Genomic DNA, 19,623 nt, shown 5'->3' on the forward strand with positions numbered 1-19,623 from the left:
GTCAAAGAAGAAGATGAGAATCCGTATAGTTATCTTTGCACAGAGGTAAGTGAGCTAAATAAATTAATCTAGATACGCAGAATTTTTTTTTTTTTGTATACTATTTGTATTTGACCATACTGATTCGAATTCTATAATATTAAGGCAAACAAACAGTAAAAACTAAAGAAACAAGCATAGCAAAATTATTCAAAGAAGTACAAAATGATTCAAACATGATCTCATATACCTATGCAAGATAAAGTGGTAGCTGAAGTAAAAGGCATAACAAAGAGTGTAAACTTAAGGAAAGCCACCATTTTGCTTTGGTCTGGGAGATTTTCTTTAATGATTGGAGTATTTTTGAAATTATTATACCATGAATGAAAGTGAGGGAATTTCTCATATTCCAGGACCTTCACTCCAAGAGCATCTTCTAAAACCTCAAGAAATTTGACTATGGACCCAAAAGCTATGTCCACAATGTTAATAGTGTCACCCCCAAAAAAATTCTTCTCATCATTGAAGCACTGAACCTCAACCACTCTGAGATACTTGTTAGGTCCAGAGTAGGCTTAATAGTTACTCACAGCTAAAATAAGAGATGAGTAAAAAAGAGACAAGGGAGAAAATAACCACAGTAAAAATATTATTTACTGAAAGGGAGGAAATTACAACACTTCTCTCTCTATAACTTACTCCTTTGAATTAGGAGACTACTACTACCGAGAACAGATCTCAAGGTATATAAGAGAGGAAGAGAGAAGAGAAGAAGATTTGGGATGAAAATTATGATTTTCAGCTTCCCTATTTATAGGAAAGTCTCAATGGCATTTTCGTAATTTCTCCTAAACTTTTAATATTATTTTATTATCATGTGGGACCCGCTTTTAATTTTAAATTAAAAGATCCACCGAAAGGTGGTGGCAGCTGGGTGAAAGCTGTACCCAACATTTCTCCCACTTGAAGATTATGATTAAGTTAATCATATCTTCACACCATTGATATTTCATGTTGCTTATGTCTCCAATAGGCCAAATAAGGATCGACACCATGTAAACTTGTCAGTGTTGACAGGCTTTGTCATTACGTCTGCTATGTTGTCTTTTGTATGGATCTTCTGCATATCCACTTTTCCTTCTTCTACTACTTCACGAACAAAGTGATATTGAATTCCTATGTGCTTTGTCCTGGAATGAAAGGCTGGATTCCTTGCAATGTGCAAGGCACTCTGACTGTCACAATACACAGTAATTTTCTCCTGCTTGTGCCCGAGTTCTTCCAGTAACCTTTGAATCCAAATTGCTTCCTTGCATGCTTGTGTAGCTGCCATGTATTCAGCTTCTGTAGTAGATAGAGCTACAACAGTCTGTAACTTAGACAACCAGCTCACTGCTCCTCCAGCAAGTGTAAACACATAACCAGTAGTAGATTTTCGTTTATCCAGATCTCCTGCAAAATCTGAATCAACATAGCCTCTGACAACAAACTCCGATCCTTCAAAACATAATGCAACATCTGAGGTTCCTTTGATATATCTAAGGATCCTCTTTACAATACTCCAATGCTCTCTACCAGGATCTGCCATAAACCTACTGACCGCTCCCACTGCTTGTGCAATGTCTGGTCTCGTACAAATCATGGCATACATAAGACTTCCCACCGCTGATGCATACGGCACTCGAGACATTTCCATCCTCTCTGCTTCGTTGCTAGGACTCATACTTGAGGATAATTTGTAATTGACAGGAAGTGGGGTCGAAATTGGCTTACAGTCTTGCATGTTGAAGCGCCGCAAGACTTTCAATAAATAATTCTTCTGAGAAAGCCAAATCCTCCTGTTTTTTCTGTCTCGGTGAATTTGCATCCCTAAAATCTTGTTTGCTGGTCCCAAGTCCTTCATATCAAACTCCCTAGCCAATTGTGCCTTTAATTCTTGGATCTGATCTTTGTTGGGGCCTACCACCAACATGTCATCCACATACAACAGCAAGATGATGAAATCATTGTCATCAAACCTATTGTAGTACGTACAATGGTCTGAACTCAGTCTGTTGTAACCAAGGCTAATAATGAAGGAATCAAATCTCTTATACCAACACCTTGGCGCCTGCTTTAAACCGTACAGAGATTTGGTCAACCTACAAACCAAGTTTTCTTTTCCTTGTTCTTTAAAGCCTTCTGGTTGGAGCATATATATTTCTTCTTGGAGTTCCCCATGAAGAAAAGCAGTCTTTACATCAAGTTGCTCAAGATGTAAATTAAATGCAGCACACATAGCCAGAACAACTCTGATTGTGGTTAATCGAACAACTGGCGAGAATATCTCGTTAAAATCAATGCCCTCTTTCTGAGCATATCCCTTAACCACCAATCTTGCACGATATCTCTCCACTTGATCATTGCCATCACGTTTGATCTTATAGACCCATTTGCAACCAATGGCTTTTCGACCTTTTGGAAGATCAACAAGTTCCCATGTTTTATTTCTATGTAAGGCCTCTATTTCTTCATGCATTGCTGCCATCCACTGAGAAACATCAGAACTCCTCAACGCCTCTTGAAAGGTTGATGGTTCTCCTTCTTCAGTTAAGAGACAGTACGCATCATGACTTGCCATAACATAGTCTGAATGCCAAGATGGTTTCTTCGTCTGACGTGTTGTTCGTCGAACATCTCCATCATTGTCCTCATTTGGTTCTTGTTCATCGTGCTCTTGTTCTGCTTCAGAGGTGTCATCTTCTTTAGATTTTCCTCCTATCTCCACTATACTGGTGTCTTTGATAGTGCTGTCATTTTCCTGCTCCTTTTGCAGTTCAGTTTCTGCAAAGACTACATCCCTGCTAACAACAACCTTGCGGGCAGTGGGATCCCACAAGCGATACCCCTTAACATTGTCAGCATAACCCAAGAATATACATTTCCTGGATTTTGGGTCCAGCTTTGTTCTTTCTTGGGAGTTGTACATCACGTACACAGGACATCCAAACACATGTAATGAAGAATAATTAGATGGTTTTCCACTCCACATCTCCATTGGTGTCTTTAAACCAATTGCTGTTGATGGTGAGCGATTGATCAAATAACAAGCAGTTTTGACTGCTTCTGCCCAGAAAGACTTGGCTAATCCTGCAGTTCTCAACATAGCTCTTGTCCTTTCTAGAAGAGTTCGATTCATCCGCTCTGCTACCCCATTCTGCTGAGGTGTATGAGCAACTGTAAATTGCCTCTTGATACCCTCTTGCTTGCAGAATGCCAGAAAATCACCATCTGTATATTCTCCTCCATTATCTGTCCTTAAGCACTTAATCCTTTTTCCAGTATCAAGTTCTACTTGTGCTTTAAATTCCTTGAATACTGGGAACACATCTGACTTCTTTTTGATTGGGTACACCCACAATCTCCGGGAATAATCATCAATGAATGATACAAAATATTTTGCTCCTCCCATGGAAATTTCTGGTGATTCCCAGACATCAGAATGGATCAAGTCAAGTATGTGTTTGCTCCTTGTAGTTACTTTGGCAAATTGTAATCTATGTTGCTTGCTTGTCACACAGTGCTCACAAAATGGTAAGGTTACCATTTTAAGCCCTGACAAGAGATTACGTTCCGCAAGAATTTTCAGGCCTCGCTCTGACATATGTCCTAGTCTACGATGCCACATCATCGTTGCCTCTTCTTGACTTATTGCTGCAACTGATGCATCTGCTTCTTGCAACGTTTCTCCCAAAAGCAAGTATAGATTTGATGTGATCTTCTCAGCTTTCATCACCACCAAATTGCCTTTAACTACCTTTAAGATTCCACCTTCAACGTGGATCTTGCACTTGAGATCATCTAGTTGCCCAATGGACAATAGATTCTTTTTCAAGCCCTTCACATGTCGTACCCCTTGAATTGTACGAATAGTACCATCATACATTTTTAATTTGATAGTACCAACTCCAGCAATTTCCAAAGCATGATCATTTCCCATAAATACGGATCCTCCTGAGATTGATTCATAAGTGCAAAACCAATCTCTATTTGGAGTCATGTGCCAGGTTGCACCTGAATCCAATATCCAACATTCATGGAGTTGTTTTTCGCCTCTGGAACTTATTGCTTCACTGTACAAGATTTCTCCATCTTCTTGGGTACTAGCAACACAACCTTGAGAGGTTGACGCTTCAGAATTCTTCCCTCCTCCACTCTTCTTGTGCCAACAATCTTTCTTCATGTGCCCTCTCATGCCACAATTATAGCATTTGAGGTTCTTCCTTCCTCGAGATTTAGATCTACCATGATTTTGACTCCCACTGGAGCCACGTTCCATTGATCTTCCTCTCATCATCGTCAAAGCTTCTGCTTGCTTTGAACTTTCCAGTCTGTCTTCCTTATTCTTTCGCCTGGACTCTTCTTCAAGAATAGCTCCGGCAACATCCTCAAAGGATAGACGACCAACAACATTATTGTTTGTTATGTTGATGATGAGTTGATCATATGAATCTGGTAAACTCTGAAGTAGAAGCTCCGCACGTTCATTTTCCACTATGTTGAAATCAGCTGTTGAAAGCTGAGCAAATAGCGTATTCAGATTGTTGATGTGGTCCGTCACTGCTGTGGACTCACTCATTCGAAGAGTGTAGAGTTTCCTCTTTAAGAATATTCTGGTGTGAAGTGACTTGACCTCGTATAATTTTACGAGCGTGTCCCAAATCTCCTTTGCAGTTGTCTTCTCTGCTATGCTCGACAAAACTGAATCAGCCATTGCTAAGTGCAAATTGGCAACAGCATTGTCATCCATTTCTCTCCACTTTTCATCAGTAATATCTGATGGCCTGCCTTCAATTGCTTTAAGACAGTTGTCTTTTCTCAAAATTGCTCTTATCTTCAATTTCCACAGGGAAAAATTGTTCCCGTTGAACTTCTCTATCTCAAACTTTGCTGCCATAATTTCTTCTATTAAACCGACTTAAGTAACTTCCACTAGAATAGTACCGCCTACTGGAACAATGATAAAATCCAGTAACAAGAATAATTCTTTTCTGATGTGACTGATCAGACAATACTGCAGCCACAGAGCATACTAAGAAATTTTCTCCGACACTATACCAATGTACACCACAGCGGAATAATAAACAACCTAGTGGCTCTGATACCACTGTTAGGTCCAGAGTAGGCTTAATAGTTACTCACAGCTAAAATAAGAGATGAGTAAAAAAGAGACAAGGGAGAAAATAACCACAGTAAAAATATTATTTACTGAAAGGGAGGAAATTACAACACTTCTCTCTCTATAACTTACTCCTTTGAATTAGGAGACTACTACTACCGAGAACAGATCTCAAGGTATATAAGAGAGGAAGAGAGAAGAGAAGAAGATTTGGGATGAAAATTATGATTTTCAGCTTCCCTATTTATAGGAAAGTCCCAATGGCATTTTCGTAATTTCTCCTAAACTTTTAATATTATTTTATTATCATGTGGGACCCGCTTTTAATTTTAAATTAAAAGATCCACCGAAAGGTGGTGGCAGCTGGGTGAAAGCTGTACCCAACAATACTCCCATATCTTCTCTATGGCCTTCTCTTTCTCTTCACCATTGTTGCTTCGGACGATGGACTCGACTGCAAAAATCTTTAAAATTTGAAACCAATATTATTTTCACTATAAATAATTAACATAGAAAGTAATTAATACAAGGTATAGAAAGATCATGAACTGTGACGTGAAAAAGTTATTAGAAAAATGAATATGGTTATGTATTTAAAAATAGAAAAATGATAGTTATCGTACCATGTCATCCGCGTATTTAACCCAAAATTGAGCTTGAGATTTTTCATAAGAATCAGTGGGAATTAATGGGTTGTGTGGCCATATTTGATCAATGTATTCAACAATGATCATGGATTCACATATGGGTTTTCTATCATGAATAAGAACTGGGGTCCTCTTGTACACAGGATTGTACTGGAAAAGTTGAGTACTCATATTGAAGCGATCTTCTTCTATATTTTCATATGAAATACCCTTTAGCTCAAGAGTCCATTTCACTCTCCAAGTAAAGGGACTGTACCAAAATCCATGTAACTTTATCTCTGCCATTCTAGCTAGTTTCTATTTTCTCAACCCAATGTTAACCTATTTTATAGTGTGGTTTGTGGAATTGTCCTTGTTCAACAAGCCAAAATTTTAGAAACAAAATTACATATCTGTTGATTACATAGTCATAGTCAATCTGAATAAAGATTAAATATGAAAATTTTCCTTCTTTGCTCTTTGGTGGCAGTTCTTCCACGCACAAATAAAGTAATAAAAATCGATGCTAGCTGTGCAAGTTTTTGTTGAAATCATGTAAAATTCTCGTGTTGTTTATGGGGTGGAAAAAAAAAAACACTAGTCATGTGATCGCCTATTTGCTGCCAAACTGATTTACAGAATGAATTTGTTTGAATAAATTTTTTTCATACGAATTTATAGGAGAAAAAAAAAGAATGAATATGAAATAAATTTATCTTAAAATTAAAATTAACTTTTTTATTAGTTAATTTGTAGCATATTAATTTCTCTAAAATATTTTTTCAACTTGTGTAAATTATTTTTAATTTATAGAAAAACTATTTTCTTTTTCTAAAAATATTTATAAAAAAAAACTTATCCAAATAGAGCTTATATTAAATCATACAAGCACTTATCTTAGCATGAGATGCAGAGTAAAAATTTACATGAAATTGTTTTTATTTTAATGTAAAAAGAATGAATGAGAAAAACGTTATGGTGTATGCTCTAACTTTTGGAAAACAATTATTATCTTGGTGACCAAAAAAAATTAACATATTAAAGGATAAATATCCAAATTCTATGTTTTGTTTTGGCAGGATATCCAAATTTTATCAAAATATTGTTATAATATGGTTTTATGTTAAATAATATTAGCTATTGTTATATAAATTATCACAACTTTTCACAATAAAATTTTCTAATTTTCTATGTTTGTATATGGTAAATGCAAGCCGACATATATCCTTGTGGAAAAGTCGAGTTTTTTTATTTTTTATTTTTTACTTTTGGTATTAAATGCTCCATTGGGGGAATGGAATATTATGTGATAAATCGATCGGTTCGTCATTGCATGCATCACTAATTAATAAATATATCTATGTCCATTCCTTTTTCTTCATCTCATAATAGTTTTTTAATTATATTTTTTGTTTTATTTTCATTTGAAGTTGAAGAATGATGTGAACGTGAGTTAAGTCATTTTTTTTGTGAGAAAAATAATAAATTGAAGCATTACTTTATTTTTATCTTATGCATATAGGTTGATCATGCTTTAATGACGGAGGGGAAATATGTCTACGTGTATTTGTGTATTTATGTATTACTGTGTAGAAAATGATTAATTCAAAACTTATATTTGGCTTTTACTTCAAAACAATAATCTTACTGTTTTTAAACAAATATCTAAACACGCCCGTAGTGTTCCGATTATCTAATAGTGCATTTTCGACTTTAGAATCATTCCAATATTGAGAAAAATATTTAAAGAGACGATAGTATTCCCATGCTAGATTCTCGAGAAATTCTTTTCTTGTTAAGGACTATAACATTACTTAATGTATTCAGAAAAATGTTGTAAAAAGTTATTATAAACAAAATTACATTTTTTAATCTCAATATGTAATTTTAGTTCCTTATTTTAAAATAAAAATATTCAATCCTATTAATTCTAAAAATACAAAAATTTGCCCTTCCATCAATTTATCTTCCGTTGACCATTTAATATTAACCGTTGATCACTAATTTGTCACTTCTTTGGTGGCATGAAAAATATATTTAAATTCAGATTAAATTTTTTACTGATTAGATATTTAAATTCAATTTGACATGATTTACAAATAATGTTAAAGTATATCATCATAATTTGTAATTAACATGACTGTGCAATACCATAAATAAACTAAATACTTAAATATATTTTTAGTCATTTAAATTTAGGATAAATCTATTTTTGATCCCTTAAATTTAAAATTGTTATTTTTAGTCTCTGTAATTTCAAAAAATCTTATTTTAATATTTATATTCAAATTTTGTTAAAAAATTTATCAAACATTATTGCATAAAATCTACTTATTAGTATCTCTATTAGTGAAAATATTACATTAAATCCGGTTGATATTGCATAAATGTCTTAATTAATCACTTTTAAATATGTTATTGGTGACCTAAGAGACTAAAACAAGATTTTTAAAAATTACAGGCACTAAAAACAGTTTTAAATTTAAGAGACCAAAAATAAATTTATCTTAAATTTGAGGGACTAAAAACATATTTAAGCTTAAACTAAATTATATCATTACAAGCACAAAGCAGTTAAATTATGTCTTGAAGAAGCACAAAACAATTAATTAAACCCTTTGTTATATGTACTGCTAAAGTTAAGCAACAGAAGATAATATAGTACAGGGAGAGGGCGAAGGTGAACTCACTCGTCCATAGGAATTGCCAAGGGCCAACGTTAACAAGTAATTATTCGTTACATGTTAACTATCTATCTAGTTCATGGAAATTCACTTCATCATGATATAGATATAAATAGCCACAGGGGGTTCGAGGTAACGGCAAAATTGATGGAATATACATTCCTAAATTGTTATGCTTGCATTGCAGAGAGTCCTAAACATAACCGTTAGGCTTCGCTCCTCTTGCATTTCTTTTCCTAATGTCAGCGTCATAATGTAACAAGGCGGCATCCAGAGCCTGCACCAAAATTTGTCCTCTCTCTTAATCCTTCAATCCTCCAAAGATGGAATAAAACACCAATAATACTAAAATAAACAACAATGGCACGACCTACACTAAATTGAACTGAACAAGAACTTTATAGAAACAGTTGGTGGATAACTATAGTTTGAGGGAAACCAGGAAGGGTGACAAATGAAATGGGAAACAAAAATGAGAGTGAAATATATTTAGTTTCTTAAAATACGGTGCCTTTTGGTTTTAGTGCCAATTTAATTTTTGTTCATTTTTTATCTCTATTTTTTGACAAAAAAGGTGTTTAGTTCCACACTAGGGATACTAAACATTTGGTTTTTGTTGGGACTAACTTAAATAAATAATATATATATATATATATATATATAAATATATATATATATATAGATAGATAATTTAGGAGCATCAAAAGTGAAAATAAGCAATTTAAGTCACGACTCGGTGCATAGATTGATAGATGCCATTGGGTTTTTCAAAAACCAAACTTTCAACACCATTTACTGAAAGTTTAATCAGACTACCTTCTATTAGGACTTCTTACATGATCAAACAACGGTTAGAATGAACCAAGGAATATGGAGGAAAGCATCATAATATGATGTTTGGAAGAAAAAAAATATTTAAGGTTAAAATACGCCTTTGATTCCTATAAATATGACTGAATTTTTAGTTCTCCTATAATCATAAAAACATTTTATACGTTGATTTGAATTATATATAACGAAGTATCATATAATTTTCAATTTTTTAAAATTTATAGATTTAATTTATACATTAAGAACTTCTAATTTAATGGTTGAATAATTTTTCACCATATACTATGAATTATTGAGTGGAGTGACTTTGCTAAGAGTTACTCTTGAAATCATTTGATTTGTAAGGTTATTGATATATTTCTCATTCCTCAAGTATCTATCATCAATTCTTTTCTTCCTCTCTTTTTCTCTTCTAATTCTGAGAAACTCTAATACCTCCCAAAAAAATCTTTGGTTGGTTTAGTTTTCATAAATTTAAATTTTTTAAAAAAAGTCTCTAACACCACTAATTGACAACATGACATGCATCTAAACATATCACATCATATGCCAACTTCAAAATGGTTGCTGAAGTGACATCTCTAAATGCATGTAACATTCTCACTAAGTGGTGATAGACAGTTAAGAAATCATTTTCTAAAATTATAAAATTTACAAAGACCAAAACCAAGAATTTTTTTTGGGATGAATACAATCAAATTTAGCCATATTTTAAGAACTCAAAACATTTAATCCAAAACATAATAAATACTGATAAAATAAACTATAAAAGGTTTATCTCAAAGTAGTTTCTTTCATTAAACAGGAAGTGGTTTGTGCCTGTGTTAATGTTAAATCCAACTTTGAAAAGAAGCAATTCTATAAAACACATGAAAATGAAAATAGTTTCAATAAAACTCGTATTTTTCTTTTATTTAGGAGGCAGGGTATGCAGCAATTTAGAAGATCACACACAGAGAAATGAAACATGGTCAAACGAGTATGTTGTGCTCACCTGCTGCATAGGATGGACAACAAGGGAAACCTGGTGCCGCAGGTCTGACTTTGCGGATACCTTTATTTCCTAGGAACCAACAAAAAAAAATAGAAACACTATAATAGTTACTACTTGCAAAAAATAAAACAAATGCAGGTATGCACAATAACAGAATTAAAGCAAACACGTTAGTGTAGTGAGGAAAACTAGTAGAGGCTTTGGCTAAATGCATACCTCAAGTTTAGAATAAATTTGTGATATGGAATCTTTCAGTCTTTTTGTCTGCATTTAATTGATGAGTGAATAGAACATCAGATGTAATAAAATGCAATTAAGAAAAGATTACTAATGAACCACTATAAACATATCTACAATATAATGCATGTATGATCCAATTATCACCAATCGGATATAGAAGGAAAACCCCTGTCAACTCATCCAATGCCTATCTGGCTAATCACCTCAATGCCATTGATAAACTGCTAAAGGGAAAAGAAAGGAAGATTCGAGGCCACATTGGACCCAGTACACAATTCATAGTCCTTCAAATCCATCTAGCCATTAATGAACATCAAAAACTTATTTGATATACACTACTTATATTGCTATTTTTATTATAAAACATCTGGTTGACTGCTCAGATCAGCTGCTCCTTACACAGTATCAAAGCCTCTTTCTTTGACCCCACAGGCAAAATAATATATGGATTGCTGCTTGATAAGTTTACAAGATCTATAGATATTAGTTGAATGGTTACTCGCATCTTAAAACAAAAGGGCTTTTCTTGTCAAAGCCTGTTGGACACAAGCCTGAAATAGTTCATCAAATGCACATGACATAATATCAAACCCCGTATCATCACCCCTTCTCATATCAACCTTAAAAATTCAGATCAAAGACAGCAAAACAGTTTATATAAAATCAAGAAATTTTTTGACAAAACTGGTTTACTGATTGAACCACCATGCAGGCAAATAGAAACTTGCAATGTAAACCATAACAAAATATTATCATGAAGTGAATATGCTACTAGATAAAGGAGAGACGAAGGAATAGAGTACAATGAAGATCCATGATAAAAACAAATGATATATGATGAGCTCAAGAAACCAATGCAAGCAAATCCACATCCCAGTACTCCAGTGGTGCAATATTAGATAGGTCATGCATAAAATCAAGTATTGAAAGATCTTGTTGAAATCACAAAAGATCAACATTTACCTTATTATTAAGGTTTTGTGTTGTAATTGGATATGAAGACCAAAAGTGCCTCAGCAATTCTTGACTGCACACCCAATGCTGGAAAGAAAGATGCATTCATGACAAAGACATAAATTCAGAACTACCCAACAAAAATAATTAATACAGAAATTATTGAAAGCCAAACCACAGCTAGAAAATAAAAGTAACAGATGCTATATCTCAACACACAAATAGAAGTTCAAAAGACTATCCCCTGCTCTTTACTTTCCATTAATTCTTTTGTTTTCATTTTTTCCTTCTCAAAGACCTCAAACAATTGGGGATGACTCACATCTAGTAGTTTCTCCTTTGTCGTATTGGGCAATATATCAAGGACACTCTCTTGAGAACTTTTCCCAAGATGATATTTGGTGCTTGAGATATTTTTAGTCAATCCACTGAGGACCTGAATAAAAATAAATAGCTTTAATTTTCAACAGGAGAGAATATTTGTTGTTACAAAAGAAATAGTCTTCGCGATATATTGAGCATATCACCATATACATTTTATCAATCATTCAAAAATTTGGTGATATATATATTAAATGTAGAATTATGTGATAAATATATTACCTTAAGAGCAACCTCAGGACTAAAGAGAGAATCCCTTAATCCTGTAGCTTTGATTTTAGATATTGATGCCCTCAAAGAGCCATAGGCTTCCTCGGGACCTAAACTGCATATCATTTGCTCCATTCCTGCTTGGGAATCATCCAAAGTTTTTACTGCATTAGCTTGTTGGGAATCAAAATAGTCACGGGGATCCTGGTCAAGAAACAAATATAGAAGTCATAACACTTGGTAGATATTTTATCCAAAAAGACAATTAGTTATTAATTAATAAGTTTTATATGGGTTTTCTATTGTATGCCCATGGGTAAATGATAAGAAGTCAAAGATAGGAAGTTTCTATTGAAAGTATTTATTATATCAAAAGCAAAGAAGTTATCCAATGTTTTCTCTTCTAATTAATTCAAAGCATTTATTATTAGGGTGTATTTATACTTCCATACCATGTGCCAACAGGCACACATTTCACAAATCGAGTTATTCACTAGAAATGGATTGTGCTATAAAAATCGTTTTTCATTTAATATCTGATACAAAGTTGGACCTTGATACAGAGTGGTGCATAAGGATGATTATCATGTTCTTGAAGATCCTCGATTGGTGTCATCGAAATTCTGTTTCGTCTCTCCTCGTCTACAACCCCACCAGTTTCTGTATAATGGAACAAAATAAGAATTTTCTCCATGTGAATGGAAGGGAAAGGACAAAAAAAAGGTTGCTAACCCTGTTTTCTCCGAGCAAGAATTTCTGCTACCGTTCTTGGATTTTCCATCTCCATATCTACATTTATATTTTGAAATTTCAATCATCAGAGCAGACCATATGGGCATAAGTAGCACCTATCCAGATTTGAATGCATTCTACTTTCAAAAGTCTCAATTGAATTTGGCAAAGTGCTTTTAAAATGTGTCTTACTCTTGTTCAAGCAAACACTTCATGGCAATAAAATTTCTCAACATAAGTAAGAACAAAAGACTAGTTTCAGATTCTTGAAAGCTGAGCTTTTCTGATATGCACCACGATTCTTCACAACCACTAAATTATCCTACTGAAAACATCAAACATCTTTTAATAAAAGCAAAGATAAGTGATAATACTAGCATGTGTATTATGAGGAAGTCTCTCTCCCTTCACTTTCTATATGAACTGCTTTCTAGAGAAGAAATAATTAAAACCCAACTTCAATATGAATACAGGAATAAAGCAAATTCATCACAAGGTAATATTTTAGTTACGATATGCATTTTTCAGTATTTGTCAATCTTACACATATTTTGTCTGCCTGCAGATACATTTTAGACAAAATAAAATACAGGAACATATATTATGATATGGGAAGACAACATAAAATATAGGCAATATGTGAACAAAACTTGAGAATAAAATTATGAAACATAATTATTTATGGTAAATACACAAAAAAAAAACAAATTAAAGAGAGGAAATTACCTAAAGTTTTTCCTTCAAGAACAACAGCACCTTGTCTATTAAGATCCTGCAACAATGTTCTCTTGTACAGAGAATTTTGGACTTCAGATATATCCTTGCTACCGTCGCGGAAGATCCCATGATCCTTCTCATCAAATACAGCAAAAGGTTGAGATACACAAATTCGATGCAAATCTAGCACTTCTAAATCAACAGCATAAATAAATAACAACTTTTTCTTTATCCCTGTGCTTTGTTCTTTCTTTCCTAATCTTCCTAGTCTTAGAAATTTCAAGGAAAAGATGTGCCATTGCCAACAATAGATTTGAATTCTTAAAAGAAAAATAAAATAAAATAATTTATATAACTATAATCACACTACCATAATCGATTCAGTTATTGTCTCTTACCAAAGTAGTTGGCAAAATGTAACAATTGACACTATCACACTATTAATGCAAAGAGTGATTACAAGTTGCAACTGAAATTTTATTTTATTTTAAAAAGGGTGAACTTGGATAAAATATGAAAAACATGCTGTGAGATGAGATTGAGAAATAGTTTCATTCACCATACAGGAAGATGTGTGTAATCATCTCCTTGGTCTGCTTCCATGTCTAAAGTTGGATCAACCCGTCGCACCTGCAAACAGACATAATAATAATAATAATAATATAAATGGAATAGACTATGCAACCACAAGATCTTCAATGAGAATAAAGATTAAAGATAAAGAAGACAGAGACCTTCTTTCGAGCTTCAATTTCTAATATCTCATCATCTTTCAAAAAAACAGCGAGATCCTCATCTTCAGCAGCCTCAGCAGCTGCTGCAACAGCATTTTTGGTACTATGAATATACTCAGCTTTGAAGTACTTATTCCAGAAATCTACCTCATTCATCTTCAATTTGGAGCACATAGGGAGAAAAAGAAATAATTTTAGAAAGCAAAAAGCTAGATTATTTCACACTAATTATTATCAATGAAAATAATAAACACTTCACTGTTTGTCAACATACTTTACTAGGTACAAAATTGAGGAATGCCTGATGGACGGCAGGTTTGAGGGCAAAAATCTGGAAAGACAATTATGCAAAGAAATAATAAGTCACATGTTTAGTTCATTTTTCCTGAAATAAGAAATAAATAATGGACAAAAATTGAATGAAATAAGTAACCCTCCCAACTGAAACAGACAAATATTAATGAACCAAACTGGCTGAAACATTTAATATAAAGTTGCCTAATCTCATTGCATATTGGCAACAGAAGGTCCACCGAAACAACCATGAACTGCACACCAACGGCCATACACAATCCTAACTCAAGGTATCAAGAGAAATTGCTCCAAGTTAGAGGCCAACATCCTAACATGGCATTTTTAAGAGAAAAGGAAATAATATAAGAGTTCTTTTTCATTTTCCTTGTCCTATTTATCTTTAAGTTACAGTTTCCTTGTTTTAGGGATAGTTGTCCCCCTATAAAAGAGTTATTTGAGAATGTAATTGGTGTGATTCAGATTAATAAAATAAGTTCTTCAACTATGAGCTTAAAACAACCATCCGTTAACTTCCAAAAGCCAATTTCAAAAAAGTACTTTTGAAGCCACTATTTACTGTGTTGACTTATCTTGAACATTCCTTTTCCATCATCCCATTTGAACTGTGTCTTTGATTGAAAACCATCTTAACATTCTTAAACAACAAATTAACCAACCACCCCAAAAAAGATCATTTTGTAAGATGTACGGAAAAAACAATTTCAATCTCAAATAAAAAAGGTTCAAGTGGCAATATATTTTAACTTAAATATCAATCATGCCGATCCTCAAAAACGGTAAAGAAATTAAAATTTATCACTCAATTTCATTTACATCAAGAAAAACCAAGTCTTACCCCCATTACATGGAAGGAAAGCCAATATGCCAGTGGCACAAGGAAATCGCCACCTTTTCTTAAGTAAAACTATTTTTTCGTATTCACTTTTATCTGATATCAATATGGTGAACTAAGTGCATGTGCATGCACATGAAATTCATGAATGCGCATGAAAACAGACAAAAGGATGAGAAAACTAAAACTTGCTAAAAATGATTGTATAAAATGTCATTCATATGAAAAGGTGACCATAATGTCATTCAATTAAGTGTTTGTTGTCATCATGTTAAAATTCCATGCATAAGCTTTTTCCTAAATGCCTATCAATGCATAATTGCATACCACCATCCCCCCCCCCCCTTGTATTTTTGTGCAGTGCATAACAGAATAAATAAACCCAATTAGCACCCACAAATGTGCAGATATCATTTGAAAGCCACATATGTACCTTCAATTTTAGTATAATCACTTGTAGCACATAATCAAATCATTCAAGATTTAGCTTTAATCTAATTAACAAATATCAGGCAGAGTTAGAAGCATGCCTGATATTTTATCTCTGGGGTCAATTGAAATTTAACCTGGTTTATCTGAAAAACAAGAATAAGGGAAAATAACTCGGTTAAAAGTATATGTAAGAATCTGAAGCCAACAAAATCTAAGATAACATCCAATCCAAGTATACAGTGACACATCTAAGTGAAACCATAAAGACAGAGCACCAATGCAGAAGAAGAAGTGATATCATACCCGTCCATCACTCATAGGCTTTGTGTCGAAGATTAAAGAATTTTTAAAACCAATCCGCTGTTTTAACTTTCTGCTTTCATCTTGATCCAGTAATTTCTGTCAAATATATTTTAATATAAAAGAAGAAATTCATTAAGATGAAGAGAAGAAAACTATAAGAAAATTAACTGGAGGCTAAGATATCTTCCATATGAAAACAAAAGGAGAAAAATCAATAGGGGAAAGCCACATAATGCCTTCTAAATATCTATTAGTGAAACCCCCTTTAAAAGACCATGTCCTTCACATATTTTATTTGCAAAAATACATTGCACAGTACTTTTCATGGGTATTTTTTTAAAACCATCATAAATATCAACCAAAAACCTATCATTAGCAGCACATAACAGCCTAACTAGAGCTCAAAATTTAAATGATATTTACATCAGCAACATATGATGGCATCACTAGAGTTCAAAATTTAAAAGCATATTTACAGACAAGAACAAACTACAAAGAAAATTATATTATATTCAGAATATCTTTACCTTCTTTGTAGCCCAAAATTCTGATTCTGTAAGCTTACCACTAGCCACAAGTTCCTTATGAAGCCTCTGCAACTTGCTGCAAAAGTCGAACTTTAGCAAAATCAGTTAAACAAGGGATGCAAGGAATATCTGAAAGTAAGATAACCTTATAATAGATAAAAACATAACACTCCCTTCAGTCCTTTTTATAAGACCCAATTAACTAATACATTAGGATTAAGGAAACTAGGCAATTTAGTTAGTAGCAATAAATGTGTCCTAAATTTATATATTTTTCAAAAATTACTCCTAAAATTAATGAGATACTCTTATTCTTTTTCAAATATTTTTATTGGCTTTTTTATCTTTTTAATCTCTCTTATAATTAATTTATTTGTGGTTTTAACTTTTATTGGCTAAGCATGTGAAGAGGCAAAGTAATGTTCTCAAAATGCTCTCCATAGGAGGCAAAGTTAGTCACCCAAAGAACAGGATATTAATGCATTTCATCTACTATTTATTAAACTAAAAGTTAAGCACCATTAGACATTTCAATAACCTCAGACACACTTGTGAGACATATTTAACCATTAGTGCCATAAGTACAAAATTATAATTGTCTCCACGCATTCATTTACTCTTAATCACTTGTGAGACAAAATTAATCACTATTAGACATTTTAATAACCTCATGAGACTACTAACCACTTGTAAAAAAGATATTTAACCACTAGTGACACATGTACAATTGAAAACTGTATACACACTTTCATTTCCTCTCAACCACAACCACTTGTAAGTCAAAGTTAACCACTTTTATGCCATTATAAATTTCAATCATCTAATGACACTATTAACTACTTGTGAGTTGTGAGGCATATTTAACTATTTGTGCCACAAGTAAAAATCGATAATAGTATACGATCACATTCATTTACACTTAACCAATTGTGAGGAAAAATTAACCATGTTTACACACGTGTGAAATGGTTAACCACATGTAACAGGTGGACACTGGGTGGAGAGTCCTATCAGTACATTAATCATTACTCGTTTCTGTTAATGGAATTAAAGTGCATTATTATAAACCAAATACCTATTTTCCTGCAATAGCTTTATCCTGAGTGTCATTTCAGCAGCGCTCAGCTGTTCCTCAGAAATAACTTTTGTAGCTTCTCCGTGCTTGCTAAGGGCAATACCTGCTCAAATAGACCAAACAGCATAAAAGAAAAATCGCAAAAAATCAGGAAGTCCTTCTCATATTAACTTTATACCATCATCTTTTTTCACTTCAAAAGTAAAAATGAATTAAAGAACACAAAAGAGGCGCGGGGGGGGGGGGGGGTGAGGGGGAGAGAACACGCCAAAATTCTAGAAAAGAAGTTATCTGGTGAATCGGTGACGCATCATTTTCTTCAATGGCATATGTATTGACCAGGGATATAAATATATAATGCAACACATCTGACATCATACTATAATTACATTTTTTACTGGTTTAACATGCTTAATTGTCCTATCAAAAGAAACTCTAACTTTGTTATTCTGATCAAACAAGTAAACATCGTACTAGCACCTTATGATAAGCTACAGCATGTGACAACTCAAGAATAACAAAAATAAATTAAAGAAACCCTTAGGGTAGAATTTTAAACATACAGAAACAACATAATAATTCAGTAGCCGAAGTAAGGAACTTACCCACCAATTCCCGGCAAACATGAAGATCTGAAAAACTTTCCAACTCGAAAATGTAACTTCCCTGGAGCATCACATTATAATATCATAAGTTCATATAAAAAGGAAGAGCTATAAGCATGTTTAGTGCAGTAGTACTCAGTGAACCAAAGGCATAGAAAATTCACAAAAGCAAAGAAAATGGAAGCAACAAACCACAAAGGCAACATAAATAGCACAAGAAACGAAGACAAGAGCAGCAAGATTCAAAAGAAACACCTGTCCATGGGTAAGGTTAAGCCACGGTGGTTTGTTTGACCCCTCTTTAGTGTGTTTATGACCTAATTTTTCCCGGCACAACAAAGAGAAACGACATCATAAACAATACGCATATGCGGTATCAACAAGAAATACTCGGATTACGAGGTCAACAATTTTCAGACAATTCAACAAGAGCGTGAACTCTTATTGAATTTTACAATAATCGGTTAAAGAAAAAAAAACACGAAAACAAGAAACGATACGTACTCTTGATAAATCTGAACTCGACGTCGAGCTTGTTGGTGGAGGTAGGATCATTAGGCTTGAAAACGAACTTATCACGAGTCTGCATAAAGATAAATCAAGATTCATGAAAAAGACTCATCGCAAAGACGATTTCGCTTCGGAGAGCGAGAATGCGAATGCACCAGTTTGAGGACGCCGGGAGTGCCAGGGTCCTTGACGGTGGTTTTGTATTTGGCGCGCTTAACCACTTGCGCGGACGACATCGTTTCGATTGCGCAAAGAGTAGAGAGGAATATCGATCGAGAATCAGAAGCAGAAGCATGGAGTCGGTGAGGGAGTGGCGTTTGAAACTGTACTCCGCATTGCGGCGCGAGTTTGATCGACGAGTTCCGAGCTATCGAGAATCGCGCGGCGGCGGATGCGGAGAGGAGAGAGAAGAACGGCGGCGATGTGTTGTTATAAAGGCAGGGAGAGGAATGCTTCCATCACGCACGCGCGATTGCCACTTCTCTTTTCGACACTCGTATTCTTTTCACGGCTGAAATAGGATGCTTGCTTAAACTTAACCTGCAAAATAACTTGAATGTAATTATTATTACTAGGGAAAATATACGGTGTATGTCAGTACCGTGTATACTCCATATGTGTATATATAGTCGTTGTTATCGACCATGAATACTCTAAAGATAAATTAAAAAAAATAATATATATATATATGATTGCATTTTATGTATTTATTTAAAAATTTAAAGAAAAATAATAAATATTAGGTAATATATTATTAATTATGTAATATAAATTAATAATTTAT

The 19,623-nt window shown here is 33.7% G+C and overlaps 2 protein-coding genes across 3 annotated transcripts; both read right to left on the reverse strand.

Annotated features, from left to right (window-relative positions):
- Positions 1-63: 63 nt before the first annotated feature.
- Positions 64-6,467, reverse strand: LOC109804993 (putative glutathione S-transferase). Its single transcript, XM_020366920.3, has 3 exons — positions 5,761-6,467; positions 5,524-5,601; positions 64-530 (listed from the first exon to the last, which is right to left on the reverse strand). Exons 1-3 carry the CDS (start codon positions 6,067-6,069, stop codon positions 222-224), a joined length of 696 nt encoding a protein of 231 aa, XP_020222509.2. The 5' UTR covers positions 6,070-6,467; the 3' UTR covers positions 64-221.
- Positions 6,468-8,368: 1,901 nt separating this feature from the next.
- LOC109805015 (general transcription and DNA repair factor IIH subunit TFB1-1) lies at positions 8,369-19,397 on the reverse strand. 2 transcript variants are annotated; one of them, XM_083059922.1, is made up of 20 exons: positions 18,995-19,397; positions 18,834-18,912; positions 18,585-18,646; positions 18,330-18,390; positions 17,725-17,827; positions 16,650-16,725; positions 16,123-16,218; positions 15,918-15,962; positions 14,515-14,571; positions 14,241-14,396; positions 14,071-14,136; positions 13,516-13,639; positions 12,790-12,846; positions 12,611-12,717; positions 12,070-12,261; positions 11,789-11,902; positions 11,476-11,553; positions 10,489-10,536; positions 10,273-10,341; positions 8,369-8,754 (listed from the first exon to the last, which is right to left on the reverse strand). In XM_083059922.1, the coding sequence occupies exons 1-20, from the start codon at positions 19,073-19,075 to the stop codon at positions 8,749-8,751; spliced, it is 1,677 nt and encodes a 558-aa protein (XP_082916048.1). In that variant the 5' UTR covers positions 19,076-19,397; the 3' UTR covers positions 8,369-8,748. The 2 variants fall into 2 exon arrangements, with proteins under 2 accessions (XP_082916048.1, XP_020222531.1); XM_020366942.3 differs by having other exon boundaries at positions 8,369-8,724; positions 18,995-19,395.
- Positions 19,398-19,623: the final 226 nt, after the last annotated feature.

Source organism: Cajanus cajan, chromosome 7, assembly GCF_000230855.2.
Source record: "Cajanus cajan strain Asha chromosome 7, NIPB_CcT2T_4, whole genome shotgun sequence".
NCBI lineage: Eukaryota > Viridiplantae > Streptophyta > Magnoliopsida > Fabales > Fabaceae > Cajanus > Cajanus cajan.

Coding starts and splice junctions, on each gene's coding strand:
- LOC109804993 (XM_020366920.3), bottom strand. CDS start 6,069: ATGGCAGAGATAAAGTTACATGGATTTTGGTACAGTCCCTTTACTTGG. Junction 5,602..5,760: donor TTAAATACGCGGATGACATG/GTACGATAACTA, acceptor CAAATTTTAAAG/ATTTTTGCAGTCGAGTCCAT. Junction 531..5,523: donor TAGAGAAGATATGGGAGTAT/TGTTGGGTACAG, acceptor CCTAACAAGTAT/CTCAGAGTGGTTGAGGTTCA.
- LOC109805015 (XM_020366942.3), bottom strand. CDS start 19,075: ATGTCGTCCGCGCAAGTGGTTAAGCGCGCCAAATACAAAACCACCGTC. Junction 16,219..16,649: donor AATTTTGGGCTACAAAGAAG/GTAAAGATATTC, acceptor TATATTTGACAG/AAATTACTGGATCAAGATGA. Junction 11,903..12,069: donor GTCCTGAGGTTGCTCTTAAG/GTAATATATTTA, acceptor ATTTTTATTCAG/GTCCTCAGTGGATTGACTAA.